The 19,702-nt window shown below is 36.3% G+C and overlaps 1 protein-coding gene across 1 annotated transcript; it reads left to right on the top strand.

Annotated features, from left to right (window-relative positions):
- The first annotated feature begins 16,935 nt into the window (after positions 1-16,935).
- On the top strand, positions 16,936-18,965 carry LOC121243746 ((S)-8-oxocitronellyl enol synthase CYC2-like). The gene is made up of 2 exons (XM_041141879.1): positions 16,936-17,261; positions 17,377-18,965. The coding sequence occupies exons 1-2, from the start codon at positions 17,223-17,225 to the stop codon at positions 18,505-18,507; spliced, it is 1,170 nt and encodes a 389-aa protein (XP_040997813.1). The 5' UTR covers positions 16,936-17,222; the 3' UTR covers positions 18,508-18,965.
- The last annotated feature ends 737 nt before the right edge of the window (positions 18,966-19,702 follow it).

The following is a 19,702-nucleotide window of genomic DNA, read 5'->3' on the forward strand; positions in this document are numbered from 1 at the left end:
ATGCCAATGTGCTTGGTTCTAGAATGTTGAACAAGATTTTTTGAAATACTAATAGAACTCGAATTATCACAATAAATAATCATAGTATATTGAGAAAAATTGTAGTCTTCAAGCATCATTTTCATCCATAGTAGTTGTGTACAACAACTCTCTACAGCTATATATTCTGCTTCAGCAGTAGATAAGGAAATCGAGTTTTGCTTTTTGCTCATCTAAGCTACAAGATTCCCACCTACATAAAAACATCCTCCAATAGTACTCTTCCTATCATCAGCATTTCCAACCTAATAAGCATCCGAATAGCTAACTAGTGTTAGGTTAGTATCTTTAGAATACCATATCCCATAATCAACAGTGGTATTTAGATATTTTATGATTCTTTTTATTGCTGTAAGATGAGATTTTTTAGGATTAGCTTAAATCTAGGACACACACCAACACTAAAAGCAATATCGGGTCTATTTTTTGTGATATATAATAGACTTTCTATCATGCTTCTGTAAAGAGTAGGATCAATATTTTTACCTGTAGAATCTGTGCTGATTTTATTGATGTGCTCATAGAAGTGCGATCATTGCTTTTTCCTTCGATTCCAAACTTCTTAACAAGATCTCTAGCATACTTCGATTATGAGATAAAAATTCATTCTTTACTTTATTTTACCTGAATACCCAAGAAAAAGTTTAACTCACTAATCATTCTATCTCAAATCTAGACTTCATTTCTTTTGCAAAATCATATGCAAGAGACTCAAGTGTTGCTTCAAAAACAATATCATCAACATAGATTTGAGCAAATAAAAGTTGCTTACCTGATCTTCTTATAAAATGTGTCCTATCGACTTGTCCTCTAGTGAAACCATAATCAGGTAAATATGCTGTCAATTTTTCATTCCATGCATGAGGCGTTTGTTTTAATCCATAGAGAGCTGTATTTAACCTGTACACATATCAGGATAGAGATGATTAATAAAACCTTTACGTTGTTCAACGTATACATCTTCTTGTAATACTCTATTTAAGAATGCACTCTTGACATCTATTTGATACAATTTGAAGTCTAGATGACAAGCAAGAGCAAGGAGAATATGGACAGATTCCAACCGAGCCACAAGGGCAAATGTTTCATCAAAGTCAATCCCTCCACTTGTGTGTACCCTTGTGCAACCAATCTTACTTTATTTCTCACAATGGTGTCATGCTCATCGGACTAATTTTTGAAGAGTCCTAGTGATGTTATAATTTTCTGGTCTTGAAACTAACTCTCATACATCATTTCTAGTGAATTGATGGAGTTCTTCATGCTTGGTGTTGACCTAACTTTCATGATTCAATGCTTCCTCAACTTTCTTGAGTTCAACATGTGACAAATAACACACAAAAGAAACTTGATTTAGTACTCTTTTTCTAAGCCTCATACCTTCATCTAACTCACCAAGAATATTCTTCCTTTGATGATTTTGAATAACCCTTGAAGAGGGTTCTTTGTCTTGCGAAGGTGGTAGTTTTGAGGTATTTTCTCTATGTGATCTTCTTCATTTTGCACTTGTGAGTTCTCTTCAATAGCTTGTACCAACTCCTTCAATAGCTTGCACTTGTGAGTCCTCTGTTATGGTAGTCTCAAACGATATGCCATCCACAACCACATTAACCGATTCCATAACATATTTTGTACGTAGATTGTAAATTCTTTAGGCCTTGCTATTTGAAGAATAACCAAGAAACACTCATTCATCACTCTTGCTTTCTAATTTATAATTGTTTTCTCGATCTCTCAAGATATAACATTTGTTGCCAAAGACTCTAAAATACTTTACCGTGAGTTTTTTTTATTTTTCCAGAAGTCATAAGGTGTATGTTTGGTGCCGGGTCTTAGGACCACTCGATTCAGAATGCGACTTGCTGTGTTTATAGCTTTTCCTCAAAAATATACTGCCATCTTTTTGTTGCTCAATATAGTTCGGGCCATTTCTTGTATCGCTCTATTTTTCCTTTCCACTACCCCATTTTGTTGAAGAGTGATAGGTGTAGAAAACTCCTAATGTATACATTGTTCATTACAAAAAGAAGTGAAATTAGTATTCTCAAATTCTCTACCATGATCACTACGTATTTTAAAGATAAAAACTTGATTTTCAATTTGTAATTTCTTGAATGGCTTCTTGGCAAGGTCAAAAACTTTAGATTTTTCCCTCAAGAGGATAGTCCATGTATATCTTGAAAAATCATCCACAATCACCATGATATACTTCTTTCCACCAAAACTTTCGGTTTGTATTAGACTCATCAAGTGCATATGCAATAGCCCAAGTGGCCAAGAGGTAAGAATATGTGAAGTTTTTTTGTGTTGTGCTCTAGTTTGCTTTCCTTCTTAACATGCTCCACACACTATTTTATTGGCTTTAATAGTCTTGGGCTGTCCTAATATGACTTCTCTTTTTGAAATTTTTAATAGATCTCTAAAATTAATATGCCCAAGATGTTAATGCCACAACTCAGCTTCATCAAGTAAGATTCTATGACAGCTCAACCTTGATAAGATTCTATAACAGCTCAACCTTGATGTTGGGGAAACTCCATAGCAATTATCTGAAGTTCTAGTGCCCTTTAAGATCCATTCTTCTGCTTGATTATAAATATTATATTTATCTTTTGAAAACTGCACAGAAAGATTATTATCACAAAACTTACTAATGCTGAGTAAATTAGCTTTAAGACAATTAACAAATAAAACATTGTGTAGAATTGGTAATTCAGGTATTTCAATACCCTATTTCCCTTCTACTATAGCCTTGCTACCATCTCCAAAAGTTACGGTGCCTCCATAGGTTGGTTTAACCTTCTTGAATAGTGCTTTATCTCCAAACATGTGTCTTGAGCAAGTGTTGTGTAGGTACCAGAGGCAATTCTCCATTGATCGAAGTGCTGTGTGGGCAAAAAGGCACAAGGCATCTTCTTTAATCACCCACTTCGCCTTGAGTTTTGCCTTATTCTTTTCATTTTCACCGCTTTGTACTATCTTTTCTTTGTTTTGGAAACAAAATTCTACTAGTTCATCAAGTTTGAGACTTATGAAGTAGATTTGTTGACTCGTATCATCAACTTGATTCTCTAGATTTTTTTATTTCCCTTTTGAATTTCTTTCACCTTCACTTTTCTGCACTTTGTACAAGTTAAAAAAATCTTAACTTATATGGCTAGCAACTCCACAAGTATGACAAGCAGGATTAAATTTACCTTCATACTTACCTTTTTTTAGCATTTTTGTGGTTGATTTTCCATGCAGATTCTTTGAATAAACTGACTTAGGTACATTATTTATATGTTTTCTTCTGTTAACAAAAACAATACCTTTAGATGAAGTAGCAGCGGATGATGAAGCTTATTTTTCTTTGCTTTTGGAAGTCGTATACCCTAGGCCAGTTTTATCACTACTCGGCTTCTGAAAGCTCAACATTTCTTCTAATTTCTGAGTAGCAATTTTGTGTTTGCACTCCTGAAAATTTTCCAATTCTCTTTCTAGTGCAGTCTTTTGATAATTTAATCTTGATACTTCAATATCAGAAATTTTTAGTGCCTCAGAAAGTTTGTTTTTCTCATTCTCCACAACAGTTTGTTTATTGTAAAACTTCTTGTTGAGCTTTTTTAGCTCGACCATTTCTTCACATAAATAATTATATGCTTCTTGTACACTTAGTTCTTGATCAGCATCAACAAGTACTACATCTGAATCACTGTAATCATCTTCAATTTCAGATTTTGTTAGTGCAATCTCAGGATAATCATTAACCATAGTAGAAAAAGCCATAAAAGATTTTTCATCACCAGATGATGAGATTGAACTTTCAGAATCTGAACTGTTACTAAGTGTGACTTTCAATGTTTTTCTTTTACTTTTCTTGAAATTTGGACATTCAATTCTTATATGACCATAACCAGAACAATCATAACAATTCACTTTGTCATTTTTCTCAAATTTATCTATATTCTAATTTTCAGACTCATTCTTCTTAGAAACAAATTCCTTACTTTGTTTTTGCTTTGCACTAGCCTTTTTATTAAACATGACCTTTTTTAATTTCCTTGTGATTAGAGTTATATCCTCATTGTTTAGATTTTCTTCATCAGAGAAACCCTCACGATTTTCTTTTATAGTGTAATCTAATTAAGTAGTCATGAACATCAAGCACGTCATCAGCTCACAAATGGATAGTATTGTAATCTCTTATCTTCCATGCTTATGTTCTTCTCCTTGATCAATTAACACTCATTGACTTGACAATGTAACAAACTAGTGTACATGAGAACTTAGTTCCAAAACGTAAATATGCAAGAATAACGTATACACTCGGCAAGTTTGGATTATGCTCATAAAGCACTCTACATGTTGCCTTTAACATTTCAATGAAATGGTTTAGTATTTGTTAGAAATTGGGTTAGGCCACTGGTTGTTTGGTTTGTAAAGCCTGGTTTATTCTTGTGGTGGCATGATTTGATGACTCGATAATGATTTGTTACGATTTTTTGGTAGATTTTCAATAAGACTTGTGCCAGAGTGTAGGCTTGGGCCGATAGGCCCAAACTGAAGCGAACATGGTCAAGCCTCGTGGGGTCTGGTTTGTGACTCGAGAATTTCCAAACAAAAAGTTCATTCCAAGTTCACTCGAGCGAAGTTCAGGCAAAGAGTTCGCTCGACACTCGCTCGAGCAAACATCATACATAAAGTTTGCTTGGAGCTTGCTTGACAATTTGCTCTAGCGAATAATCTAGCACTTGTGAAATTAGAGTTTTCGTCGTACAACCCTATATGTTTATGATGAATAGTATGGCCATCTGGAATAGTGCATTTCGCCTCAAAGTATATTTTGTTATTTGTCAAGATAATAAGATCATTTGCAGCTCCGTAGATGTAAACATGTTGCCGAACCACATAAATCTTTATATTGTGTGATTGATTTCTTATTTTACTTGAATTTTCTGTCATCGTTTTTACACGACACTGATGACATAAGCCATTATGGATAGAAGGCGAGCACTATGTGTAATACCCAAATCCTACTACGTAGGTCCTTACGTCATTTTATTAATTCTTTAAGTTAAATATTTTGAGATAATGATTTTTATTATTTTTAATTATTTTATTTTAAGATGAGTATGCTTTATTTTAAAATATGATTTATTAAAATAAAGCAAGGCTATGATTTTAAGACCTTACAATATTTTCTAGCCCTCTAATTTTCATTTATTCAAGAAAAGGCCCAAGCTCTCTCCACCATAAGATGGGTAGGTGAGGAAAATATCTCCCCACACTCAATCTCTGCCGTCTATCTCCCTAACTTATGGGATAAGCTTTGACTAAACCAAATGACCTTTTTCTCCCTTGAACCTGTAGGCTTCCTAAGCAAGCTATTGAATTCCTTTTCCTTCCCTTGCACCCGTTGGTTCTAAGGCAAGTCAAGTGAGAAAATTTCTCAAGCCCCAAGTGAAGACCCTTCATTCACACGAAAGACCATCTCATTTTCCTCTAGCCTGAACGATTTCCTCTTCCTTCTTCAAGCCAATTTCTTCCATTTCCCAAGCTTAAGATCCAACCAAAACTTCTTCAAGGAGGACGATTTTCGTAGCCGTGAATCTTCAGATTTCCTCTCCATTTCTTGTTTGTTTCTTTTTTCCATGTCTTGAAAGGAAAGCCCAGTCAGGTAATGCTCTATCCTCAATATTTCTTGTGGATTGAAACTGTGCTAAGCAGACTTGTGCCATGTATTTGGGGTTTTCGAATTTTCTGTGTTGGCCGATTGTTCTGTGGTAGTTCTAGACTGATTTCTCTTTTGTTTCCTCTAATATTTGTTCTAATTGGGTGGGTAACCGAGTAGAGGAATGATAACTCGTATGTGTTATGCTCTGTTTTTGTTTCCAGCCGTGTGTTTTTGCAAGGCACTTTGTTGTAGTCCTTCCTTGTATTTTATCAAGTTTAAGCCATGTTTTAATCATGTTAAGTCTTGTCTTTGTGTGTTAAATTATTTGAGTTAAGCTTTATAATTTTAGACACACTTTCATCAAGGTTTATGGCCTAAATAAGCCACTAAGAATTTTAATTAAGCTAGTAAGTTTGCTTTGGGAATTCTGAGTTGTTGAGTGTTGTATTCATTATTTATGCTATGTTTTTAGAATAATGTGATACTTTTCTTAAGTTTTCTACAACTCTAGTATTGTTTAATTATGTAGTTGATATTTTGCTTAAATGAGGGATGTTTAAAAGCATAGATGTACTAATGCTATTAGCTGTCCAAGTGTTGCAGAATTGTTTTGCTATGCATTTTGTTTTGGGGCTTAAACCAGCCCATTTCATTCCCTTTGTTCAGTTTCACCTTTTGTTCAACCAAAGATAAATTTTATTATGAAAAACCATGGAAAAACAAGTGACAAAATCAAACTCTTGTGAGCATTGGCCCTTTTGTTCGATTTACCTTCCATATGATATTACAAAGTTATCAAATGCCCTATTCGATAAAAATTTTAGACTTGTAGCAATTCTTTGTTCCTTTCACTTTTTAAATAAATTCCTACCATCTATGCATTTCTAACCTATGATTTACATCTATCCTTCATGTAGAAAACAATGGCCTTTAAAGGGATAGTATGTTATTTACTTTCATGAGTTTCTTTAAAATGTTTGGAATGAGAATTTTAATGTTTTGGCCTAGTGCCGTGTATGGTGGATACGTAAATGGGTTAAGGAAAACACTTTAATTCTAAATTGGAATTAAAGTCAGCGTGTAAGGGTTCGGTTAGTAAAACTTAAAGCAAGATGGATGTTAATATGTCTATTTCATTCCATTGAATAGGGGTTTACTCTCAAGTTCAAAGGAACCCACTAGTAAAGCTCATAGATAACTAGCTATGACCATACCTCTTACACCAAGTTCTTTTTATGAAAGAATGTCTATCTCTTTTCAAATGTTCTTCTAAAAAAAGAGTAAATGTATATATTATGTACAAGCCCTTTCTTAATAGCATGTGTTAAGCATTCCGTTGATTATAATTGTATGTATATGTATAAGGTAATGCATGCGTATAAGGTAATGCATGCATGTAGGTTCTAAATAATGAGATTTTCATACATGCTCTCACAAGACACTTATTGATTATTCCTATATGAGGTATAGCATAAAAATGTATCTTATTTATAAAAATGCATGTGTATCAGACAAAGAAAGGTGATGAAAATGTTTTGATTGCAAATGAAAGGAAATGAAGGTCTCATGCCCTATGTTTTAAGCGATGCTTTAAATGACGCAAAGAAAATGTTTAAAATGCCCCTATGAATTGATGCTTTAAATGACGCGAAGAAAGTGTTTTAAAATGTCCCTATGAACCGATGTTTTATGGATGCTATGAAAGATGATATTTAAGTTCATGCTTTTAAATGATGTTCTTCCATGAATGAACTATTAACTGAAAAGAATTGAAAAGAAAGGACTGACATGAATGAAAGAAAGAAATGACTGAATGAATGAATGAATGTTTCAATGTATGAAAATACATAACAATTGTATGAATGAAAATGGTACGAAAAGAATGGACAGATTGCAATGCTGGATAAGTAGTATGGTAGTATACCCAGTGCTGCCCCCTGACTGAAAGGGATTCCCAGCTTGTGGCCATGGGGGGAATCCGGGTCCAAGGGAAGACTGCTAACCCTAATATACGGGGTGTAATAGTATGTACCGGCAAAAAAAAAGTGAAATATGAAAGTATGGTTATTTTTTAAAATGTAATACATGAAAGTATAGTTATTTATTAAAATGTCTATACATAAAAGTATGGCTCATTGCTTAAACTATTTACAAATGAGGGTTGTCACGATTAGCACATGTTTATGTATGTATGTTTTCAAAAGAAAAGATTATGTGATTAATAAGTTAGCAGTATGGTGTACTGCTTACTGAGTATTCGACTCACTTTTGTTTTAAATGTTTTAAACGTCCAGGTAATGACGAAAGGGCTGGGGAGCAATGCATTACTGCAGAGAGAGAGACGGACGCTTAGTGTCTTTCTTCCTTGTTGGTTTGACTTTGCATGGATGATGGGTTATGTTTATAGATGTTGTATGTATGGTAAGGATGGAGTCCCTTCCTAATTAGAACAATTATATTTATGGATGATGGATTATGTTTATGGTCGAACATTCCATTCAACCTTATATGGATGATGGGTTATGTTTATGTATAGACGTTTTATGTTGGAATGGACTATGAGAGTCTCTTATGGATGAATATTTAAATAGAATGTCTATCAGGTGTTCCTCTTTATTAAATTAAAAATTTAGAGTGTCATGTTCATGTTCATGCTGATCGCGTATTAATAGGAAAAAAAAAGAGGACATGTATGTATGTTGCGATCCCGCCCTTCCCGGAGCGGGGTTGTGACACTATGAGTCGAGTTATGTAGGATAAAGCCAACCAAAGCAAAGGTAATAATGAATGTATCTGGGTGCGACTAAGAAAGATCAGGGCTATCGATGGTGTAACGATGAACACCTGAAGCAAATTGATCAATTGCAAAAAGACAAACAAAACAAATTCCAAGAGGGATGATTGATGCATTAGATGCGAAAAAAAAAAAAGAAAAAAGAAAAAAAAACATAAGAAGAGCCTCAAAACTAATCATTAATGCACCACATCAGACCTAATTTACAATAAAAAAAACTTTAAAATCTCAAATATTACATTAAACCATCAATGTGCAAACTTTTTTTTTTTTTGTAAAGTTTTTTGTATATACCAAGCATTTCTCTAATACACATAGAGATATGAATCCAAAACTACCGTGAATTGCAGATGACTGTGTGTTGTTTGTAGATGACAGTGTGCTATTTTGTAAGGCTAAAATGCAAGAAAATGTTAAGGTACTACAACTAGAGAAATATGAAAGTGCCTCAGTTCAAAGGGTTAATCAAGAGAACACATCCATGGTGTTTAGCAGGAATGTAATTAATGTGCAGCAGGAAGAGCTTCTATCTTTTTAGGGTGTTCAAAGACCTCAACAATATTTGAAATATTTTGGCCTACCTCAAGTGGAAGGACAAGCAAAAAATGAGCATCGAACATCAAATCTTGCATAAACTATAGAATTGAAAGGACATAATGTTCTCACAAGGAAGAAATCAGATACTCATCAAGACAATCATGATGTCCATACCTACCTACTCAATGAGCTGCTTCAAGTTGCCAAGAACCCTTTGCACTGAATTAGAAAAGCTAATAACTAGATTTTGGTGGGGACAGAGGAAAAATGAATACAAGATCTATTGGATTAGTTGGGAGAAAATGTGTGCTTCAAAATCAAAAGGATGAATGAGTTTCAAAAATCTTAAAGTCTTCAATATGGTTCTTTTGGCAAAACAAGGTTGGAGGATAATGCAAGATGAATCAACACTCTTACACAAATAGTACAAAGCCAAATACTTCCCTCATGATCATTTCCTAGATTCCAAATTGTGGCAACACCCTTTTATGCATTGAGAGGCATTTGGGAGGCAAAGGAAAGGCTAAGACAAGGCTACATTTGGAGGGTTGGAAATGAGAAGTCCATCAATATATAGACTGAGTATTAGATTCCAGGTATCAGACAATTGACTTACAATTCGATTGATGCAGAGAACCTTAGCAGAGATGAAATTGTTGATCACCTTATAGATCATAATACCAAGTGGCGGGACTTGGAAAAAGTTAGAAGGCTTTTCCCACCACAAGTTCTAAAGATTGGTTTGAGCACAGGGGATAATGAAGATAAACTAATATGGAAATCATAGAAGGATGGTAAATATAGTGTGAAAAGTGTCTACAGATTATTCAAGGAGATGGGAAAGGAGAACTAGGAATGAAGTGTTCAAATGCAAGAAGATAGCAAAGGGTGTGGAAGGAACTATGGAAGTTGCAGATTCCTAACAAAACTAAAGTATTTGCCTGAAGTGCATGTAAAGGTGGCTTGCCAACAAAATACAATCTGAAGAAAAGGAAGCTTTTTTACAAATGAGGGTTGCTAATTCTGCAGTGGGGAAATTGAGGATCCAACACATGCTCTCTTTTTTTGCCCTTCCCTAAAGGGAAAAACTTCAAATCGGATGTGGTGTTAAGTGAAAATTTACACCATCTAATAATATTGTGACACATATGCTTTCTACCAATGGAAAAAATAAGAATTACTATAGGTAAGTCCCTCCCATACACCTCCCTATTGCCCTCTCTATCTCTCTCCTCAAGCCAATTGAAGAAATTTTCGTCCCTCTCTCTCTCTCTCCCTCCCTCTCCCTCTCCCTCTCCCTCTCCCTCCCTCACCTTGAATTTTTGATGTGGGACCAAATGTGCATAGGATTGAGGAACATCGTCGAAAGTATGAACGGTTGCACAAGGAAAGAGAGGAAAGAAAAATTGAGTGTGAAAGAAGTCATCGGTGTGCTGAAACCCAAGTAACCTATTTTGGGTGGCTCCTTCCAAAATTATCCACTATCGTTTTGCTATAAGACTAAGAATTTGTTTGCACATTTTGTTCAAGGCTGCATACGAGAAGGCGAGAAGCAAGAATAGTCATCTTCCAGTAAGAAACCTGAAGGCATGCCAAGCTTTTCATGGGGACGCCCAGAGGCTTCCTAGGAGGGATGCCTGAAGGTTTCCCTGGTAGCATGCCAAGGGGTGCCTGTAAATGTTGATTTTAGCAAAATACTGAACATGAATTTGATGGTACTTTGTATTTTTCTTTTTTTCTGTGAATGTTGGCAATGTTTCTAGTTAATTAGTATATGTAGGTCTAAACATTTAACAAGATACAAGAGCAAGAGAGGGACGAAAATCACACCATTAACTTGAGGAGAGCGAGAGAGGCAAAACTCAGACTTTCAGAAGAGAAAGAAAGATGAGAGGAGATTAAGGGATTTGGTTCCCTACAATCACTTCTATTTTTCACTTGTTAGAAATCTTACATGTTACAAGTCTATTGGAGGGTGTAAATCACCTATAAGCACCGCATCCTGCCTCTAACCTCCCTCTTTTCTAAACGAAAGTTGGAGAAATGACTTACCCTTCCTACATGTCACTGGAAGTAATAAAGAATTTATTGAGATAGTTACTCAAATCAGAGAAGAGGGTTGAAAGGAAGAGTTCAAAAAATTTCTGACAATGGCATGGTGCTTTTGGTATAGAAGGAATCAAATGGTAAATGAGTGTAAGTCACTAACACCAAACTAGGTAGTGGAACATGCTTTGTCTCTATTAAAGATTCATAAGGAATTGAAATCCAGACGAAGAAAGAAGGATCAATCGCTTTGCTGTTGGGAAGGCCACCACAAGGAGTATTGAAGCTCAATGTAGATGGGGCCATGTTTCAAGATCAACATAGACCACGGGTGAGCATTATCATTAGAGATAATAATGGGGAGGTTATTATGGCTGGGAGCAAGAAGGAAATTGAAGTCAATGATCCAACAAAAATTGAGTTACTTGTAATGTTTCGAGGTTTACAACTTTGCATTCATTATAGATCTCATTATGGAAAGTGATTCCCTGCTCATGGTGACACATCTACAAGTAGAAGATGATTCTTGGTCCTTGCTGGGTAATATTATCAAGGAAACAAAATAGCTAATGCAGAGATTTAGAAGCTACAAAATCTAGCATGTTGGACGCATGGGGAACGATGGTGCTCACAGAATAGCTAGACCATGCTTGGCATATGGATGACATATCCATTTGGTGGGAATCTTTTCGAGATGTAATCCAACAGGTTGTATGGATGGCAATGAAGTTTGTTTGTTATATTAAAAGGGAAAACTACCATGAATTGGGATGATGAAGCCGGTTAAGGAAGCTGTAATAAACCAAAAGGGCATTAATGCTTAGTTTTATTCACTAAAAATGGACGTGTCAAATTCAAATTGTTGGCCACGATCTTGAATTAAATGGGTGATTAATTAGCTAATCACCTCCATGGATCGTCCCTCTTGTTTGTACATTTTTATCGATTTGATCTTACAAGTACTTATAAAATTGTATCGCACATATATCCATGAATTGTTATCCATTTAATATGCATTTTCATTAATTTGTTTAAGAATTTGTAAAAGTCTATCCAAGCTACTCCTGTCATCAACAGGTAAAGGCATTAAATCTAAAGGAGTGAATGGATTAAGTCTTATAACAAAGTACCTCAAGTCAGATGGATATCTGCTTTAAAATATATAAGGCTGGTTAGATAATTAATTAATTAATTAATTAATCAAGTAGATTACTAATGCATAACACAAAAATAGGAGATCTACAAATTAATGCATCACATGATTTGCAAATCATGCCAGCTTCATGTTCAATCCAAACCTCCAAATGTGTTAAATCTTTATTGTAATCAACATTTTTTTTTTAATTTTTAGTCTAAATTTTAGACTTAAAAGAGAAAAATTAAATAAATTTTATCGTGTTTATTTAATGTTAAATACTACTAAAGATTTACACAGCAAACTTTTAAAGATCTTATCGTTTATATACTCTTTTTTTCTCTCATTTAGAGCTTAAAAGAAAGAAATGTAAGAATCTCAATCGAGGCATTTAAATTTGTGCATGTGTAAAATAAAATAGTTATACAATTTTTAAAAAAGCTATCCATCAAATTATGTAAAAGAAATGAAAAATGCATTTGTGTTATAGTACCAAACTCATTATTGTATAGTTCTTTTCTATATAAATTTTTGCCTCTCCCTTTCACTCTCATAATGATTTCTAGTAGATATTTGTTTTTTAAAAAATAATAATTTGTATAGCCTTAGAATGTGTAAGTATCTTGCATTCTCATTGAGGAAAGAACAAATTTGAAATTCACATAAAAACAATTATTTTTAATAATAAGCCATACCTTTTTTTTTTTTTAATGAAAGTACACGGAACTTATACACCCAAAATTTTCATGGATGCTCACTTGTTTTTATGGACATCCTATCACTGAGAAGAGAGTTAAAGGTTATAATATTTTGCGTCATCTTCATTCTTTGAAACCTTAGATGTTGCTTTGCCTTGGTGACTTCAACGAAATCTTATTTCATAGTGAGAAGGATGGTGGTGCTAGAAGGAGTGATAAGCATATAACTATGTTCAATTATGTCTTGTATGATTGTCAGCTTTATGACTTGGGATTCTCTCAAGGGAAATTTACTTAGTCCAATAATAGAATAGATGACTCTTTTACTAGAGAAAAGCTTGATAGAGTTGGCCTCAACTAAATGGTGTGATGAATTTGGGATGGGGATATCAAGGTACTGCCTTCAGAAACCTCTTATCATTATCCTATTTTAATGTCTGTAGCTCCTCAGGTTCTACCTACATATTAAGTAAGTATGAAGCTAGTTGGTCTTCTTATAAGGATTATGCAGAGGTTGTTAAAGATGCTTTGCTATGCAGGTTGCTATTTTGATAGCCTTACTACTCTTTAAACAAAACTTGGTTGCTGTATGAAATCTTTAAAAAGATGGGTTCGATGTAAACCTCCGGTTTTTTTATCAAGCAATGAAAGAGAAACTCACAGTTAGAGGCTATTAAAACCAATTTGACAGCATCATCAATTGAAGTAATTAAGCAACTCCAAGATACTAGCAGTATTCAAGAAAACTTACACTTGAGATGGAAACAGAGGGCTAAAGTACATTGGCTACAAAATGGGGATAGGTACTTAAAGTTCTTCCATCTGTGTGCAAGTCAAAGACAGAAGGGAAATAAGATAATATAGGTGGATGATGAACATGGAGTCCTGCACACTACTTTTGATGGGATAGGTAGTGTTTTTACACAGTTCTATCAGTCTTTATTTACCTCTAGTCAACCTTCTCAGATTGATGATTGTTTAAAAAGATCTGACTCCAAAAGTAACTGCAGACATGAATGAAGCTTTAGTTCAAGAGTTCACTGAGGAAGAAGTCAGAGTTGTTGTTTTTCAAATGAGACCCTACAAAGCACCTGGTCTAGATAGATATGGGGCTTGCTTTTATCAAGATCATTGGTCAGTGCTTGGTAGTGAGGTTTGTCATGTTGTTCTATCTTTCTTAAACTCCAATGCTAACATTGAAACCATCAACTTCATATATTTGGTTTTGGTTCCAAAATTTAAAAATCCAAGGTGTGTATCTGAATATAGGTGTGTATCTGAATATAGGTCGATTAGTCTATGTAATGTTTTATACAAAATTATTACAAAGATGATCACTAACAAATTGAAATTGATTTTGCCTTCACTTATTTCACCAAACCAGTGTGCTTTTGTCCTTGGTAGACTAATTACAAATAACATATTGGCTAGTTATGAAACTCTTCACATTATGCATACTCAGCTCTATGATAACAAGGAGTATATGGCTATGAAATTGGATATACATAAGGCCTATGACAGGGTGGAATGGGCTTTTATATGAGCTGCGATGTCTAAGTTGGGTTTTGCAACAAAATGGATTGATTTGATCTTGAACTGTATTACTACCTTTTCTTTTTTTGTTTGGTTGAATGGCATTCCTCAACAAAGCTTTAAACCACAAAGGGGTTTGAGGCAAGGTTGTCCTTTGTCACCTTACATTTTTATACTATGTGATGAAGCTTTGAATTCTCAACTGCATGCTGCAGAACAACAAAGAATCATTATTGGAGTACCAATTGCTAAGGGCAGGATCAAAATGAACCATTTGTTTTTTTGCAGATGATAGTCTCCTATTTTGTCATGGTAACACATAGGAATTGGCCACTTTAAACTAGATTCTTAGTGTCTATGAAGCTGCATCTGGACAACAACTCAACAAAGAAAAGACTTCCTTATTTTTCATGTGAAACACCTAGGCACCAACGAAAAAGTACACAATGGAGTTGGTAGGATTACAAGCTTCTTCAAATCTAGATAAGTATCCTAGCCTTCCATCACTTATTGGTAAATCAAGACTAAGTGCTTTCAAAGGCATAATGGAGAGGGTGGGCAAAAGACTTAGCAATTGGAAGAATAAGTTTCTCTCACAAGCTGGGAAATAAGTTCTTATCAAAGCTGTGTTGCAAGCAGCACCAATCGTCTCATTGTAGACAGCTTCACTCTCTTTTTGCAAAATTTTGGTGAAGTCATTAGGAAAACCAGTCCAAAATCCATTAGAGAAGTTGGGGGTTAATGAGTGCTAGTAAAGCATGTGGGGGACTTCATTTTCGAGATTTGCACAGCTTTAATCTTGCTTTTTTGGCCAAGCAAGCTTGGAGATTTCATATGTATCCTAATTCCCTTCCAAGCATAATATGTAAGGCAAAATATTTTTCAAACAAAACCTTTTTGCAGGCTAAGTTAGGTTCCTGGCCATCTTACATATGGAGCAGCATATTTCAGCCCATCCCCTTATTAAGGCCTTATATTGAGAGTGGGTGATGACACTCATATCAAAATTTGGAAGGATAGATGGTTGAATAGTGATTACTCTTGCAAAAACTAATCTCCAATGTCTGTGCTTAATGATAATGTCGTAGTTGGTGAATTAATTGACTCTCATACAGGGTGGTGGAGCTTGGAATTAATTTATGCTATCTTTATTGAGGTAGACATCAAGGATATGCTAAAGATACCTGTATGTACAATGCCTGTTGCATACAAGCTGATATGGAGTGGAACTGCTACTGCATGGCTTCTTTTTGTTAGGAGTGCTTACCACTTGCATATGTAACTCTTAACATGGTCTACTAGAGAATCTTCTAATTAAGGGGCACATGAGAGTTTATGGAAGAGGCTATGGTCATTGCAAACAACAAATACTATTAGGATGTTCCTGTGGCTTGCATGCACTAATGCCTTGCCTGCTAGAGTCAATTTGTGCAAAAGACATGTGATTTCTGAAACTATATGCCCTATCTGTTTTACTGAAGATGAGACATCGGGTCATATCTGATGGGCATGTGCATCAGCAAGGGATGTGTGGTTGTTAAGCTCACGAGCAATTCAAAAGGCTACCATTATAGCAACTGATTTTTTCAATGTGTTTGAATATATGTCCAATAGGTTGAAAAACTAGGATTTGATATTCTTTACTATATTGGCTCAATTTGTATTGTTTAGAAGAAATACTTTCATCCACGATGGCTATTTCCAATCACCTTCTTTGGTTTATGGGCAAGCTGTCAAAACTTTTAAGGATTTTAGAAATGCACTACAAAAGTAATCAGTGACAAGAATTACCACTGAACTTGCTGCACTTTATTGGGAAGCCCCTCCACCCAACTAGGTTAAAGTTAACTTGGATGTGACTATCAGAAATGAACATAACAAGATTGGCAATGAAGAAATTATTAGAGATAATTTTGATTCTGATCTTGCAAGCTTGATGCAACTTATGTCCTATTTTGTTGATCTAGCAATTGCAAAAGCTAGGGGCCTATTTATGACCGTCGTGTTTTGCAAAGATGTTGGATTGGATTACATATTCTTTGAGGGTGATTCAAGTCAGGTAGTTAAAGTAATTCTATTGAAGAAGCCTAATGCTAAAAGTTTCACTGTCTTATTTTAGATATAAAAAACTTACTAACCAATACCACTGAAAAATTCAGTGGTGCTCTCACCAATTGACAATGAAAGTTGTACTCTCATCAATTAATAGATGAGTAGTGATAAATATACAATACTTTACACAACACTTTTTACAACACATTATAAAATAAAGATATTTTTATAAAATGATATTAGTTTTATAAGATATTTTATAAAAATACCCATCATTTTAAAATATTGTTATATAAAATGTTGTATAAAATATTTGTGTATTTATCATTTTTCTTAATAGATATTGAGTGTGTTGACGATTGTATCAAAATCATTAATGTCAATTTTGATTTTCTGTTTTTTTTTTTTTTTTAAATATAGATAAATCAATCTTAATGGCTAAAGCATCCAGCTACGCACGCACCTGTCCATTAGATGTCATAGCTTGTGTCATCTGTTTATCCTTTTCTGCCCTTTCAACTCTCCCAAAGTTCAGTTGATGCTGAGCTGGGAAGAAGCCCAGTCTGCAGACGGCAACGCGAGATCGACCTCCCAAATAACACTCACAGTGTCACAGCCCCTTTATCTAAGAATTGTGGATCCACACTGACCCCTACCTTTAGGCGTTAGCTGCCATTGATTCACCTTATAATCATCCACCTCCATTTCCCCGTCGATCTCTCAACTCAGAAAATGAGCTGGTGGTGGGCTGGAGCTATTGGTGCTGCCAAGGTAAGAACGATCGAACACCCCCTGAAAATAGCAAAATTTCGTTCTATGTTTATCCGGCTCTCTTTTTTTGTGTTTTTGAGGTTGTTTTTGCTGATTTGTTTGATGGGTTTTGCAGAAGAAATTTGAGGAAGATGAACAACCACCGAGTTACCAGAGTACTGGCCTGGTGATCGGCGTGACTGGCATCGTGGGCAATAGCCTAGCTGAAATTCTGCCATTATCAGATACCCCAGGTGGACCATGGAAGGTCTACGGTGTGGCTCGCAGGCCGCGCCCCAGCTGGAACGCCGACCACCCTGTGGAGTACATCCAGTGCGACATCTCGGACCCGGCCGATACCAACGCCAAGCTCTCGCCACTGACAGATGTCACCCACATCTTCTACGTCACCTGGACCAACCGACCCACCGAGGCTGAGAACTGCGAGGCCAACGGCGCCATGTTCCGCAACGTGCTCCGTGCGGTGATCCCGAACGCGCCGAATCTCCGCCACATCTGTCTTCAGACGGGGACCAAGCACTACGTCGGGCCCTTCGAGTCGTACGGCAACATCCAACCCCACGAGCTTCCATTCACGGAGGATTTGCCCCGCTTGGACACACCGAATTTCTATTACACTCTTGAAGATGTGCTGTTCGAGGAGGCCGAGAAAAAAGAGGGCTTGACTTGGTCCGTTCACAGACCCAACGTCATATTCGGGTTCTCGCCGTATAGCTTGATGAACATCATTGGCACGCTATGCGTGTACGCCGCTATATGCAAGCACAAGGGGCTTCCCTTGAGATTCCCCGGCACCAAAGCTGCCTGGAACTGTTACGCGGTGGCTTCCGATGCGGATCTTATTGCAGAGCAGCAGATATGGTCGGCGGTGGACCCGTTTGCGAGGAACGAAGCATTTAACTGCAACAATGGGGACGTGTTCAAGTGGAAGCATTTCTGGAAAGTGTTGGCTGAGCAATTCGGGATTGAGGATTACGGATTCGAAGAGGGTGAGAAACTGAGCCTGGTGGAGATGATGAAGGACGAAGGTCCAGTGTGGGACGTGATTGTGAGGGAGAATCAACTGCAACCGACAAAGTTAGAGGAGGTTGGGGTGTGGTGGTTTGCAGACGTGATTCTGGGTAAGGAGAGACTTTTGGATAGCATGAATAAGAGTAAGGAGCATGGATTCTTGGGGTTCAGGAACTCCAAGAATTCGTTCATTTCTTGGATAGACAAAATGAAAAGCTACAAGATTGTGCCTTAGAAAGCAATGCTTTTCTTTTTGGGTTATCTGGTGACTGGTTCTGTTCCGAATCGAATTTTTTGCTTGTGTTTTGCAATGCATGGACGAGAAGACGGTATATATCATGGAGTAAATTGCTGTTGATCGTGCTCCTCGAAGGAAGGTCAGTCTATGTTCGTGGATTCTTGGGGTTCAGGAACTCTCACGTTTGCGGAGTTTCCTGCAACGGCATCAGAAAGAGTGGTGCTTTTGTAATATGTAGTCAAACATCCTTTCCTTTCACAACAAATGCAGCACTAGAGAAAAATAAAAAGAAATAGGCACTGAGAGCAAATAAATGTTCCCTATCCTGCTAATGGCGAGCTGCACAAAGTGGCAATTTTTGTACAATCGATTGTAATCCCATGACCGGGGGGACAAGGTGATTGATGTGGCTGCATGTTGTTCTAAAATAGCTATTGGGGAGATCCATTTCCTCATCTTCACTATCTTGTGGCAAAGTAGGATGTCTCTTCTAATAAAAAGGCTAGAAAAAATCCTAAATCTATTACGTTATATGTTGTCGTAAAACTCCAAACTCTTCCAAAGAAATACATGTGGCTCTCACTGTAATATCTTATATTTTAGTGTATTTTAACTGAATGATTATTTTAATTAATTTAAATATTAGTTTTCTTATTTTAAAATTTATTGTACTGTTGGATTTAATTATTTTATTTTACTTAGTCATTGTGTTTAAATTATTTTATTTTATTTGTTGTTTTGAAATCTTTTCCGTTGTATCATTTTTATGACCCAAGATATGAGGATTTGACTTTATTTCTTTCACTCTATTTTTCTTTCCTTTTTTTCTTTTTCTCTTTTTTTTTTTTTCTCTTTTTCTTTTCGGTCTCTTTCGTTTTCTCCTTATTTCTCCCATGCTTCTCTCCCGCGCGCGACGTCTTCTCCTTCCCTCCTCGCGTCCGTGGGTCGTCCTCCAGCCCGCCCCGCTCCTCCGTCTGGCGACACCGCCCCTCCCAACCTCTTCCATTCCTGTCGGCGATCACACCCCTGTGTTTTCAGCCCCTCCCGCGCCGCAAAACTCCCCCACCCGTGGGTTCAAGCCGCACGGCTTTTGGTGCTCGCGGGCCGCCGCCGCGCCACCTTCGGCGACCATCTCTTCATCACTTCATCCTCGACCTCCTAGCAACCTAACCCACCCATCCCCAGCTCCGAT

Source organism: Juglans microcarpa x Juglans regia, chromosome 8D, assembly GCF_004785595.1.
Source record: "Juglans microcarpa x Juglans regia isolate MS1-56 chromosome 8D, Jm3101_v1.0, whole genome shotgun sequence".
Taxonomy (NCBI): domain Eukaryota; kingdom Viridiplantae; phylum Streptophyta; class Magnoliopsida; order Fagales; family Juglandaceae; genus Juglans; species Juglans microcarpa x Juglans regia.

What these genes read in the sequence shown, in the direction of transcription:
- LOC121243746 (XM_041141879.1), top strand. Translation starts at nt 17,223, where the DNA reads ATGAGCTGGTGGTGGGCTGGAGCTATTGGTGCTGCCAAG. An exon ending in GAGCTATTGGTGCTGCCAAG is followed by an intron (nt 17,262 to 17,376) that starts GTAAGAACGATC and finishes TGGGTTTTGCAG; the next exon opens with AAGAAATTTGAGGAAGATGA.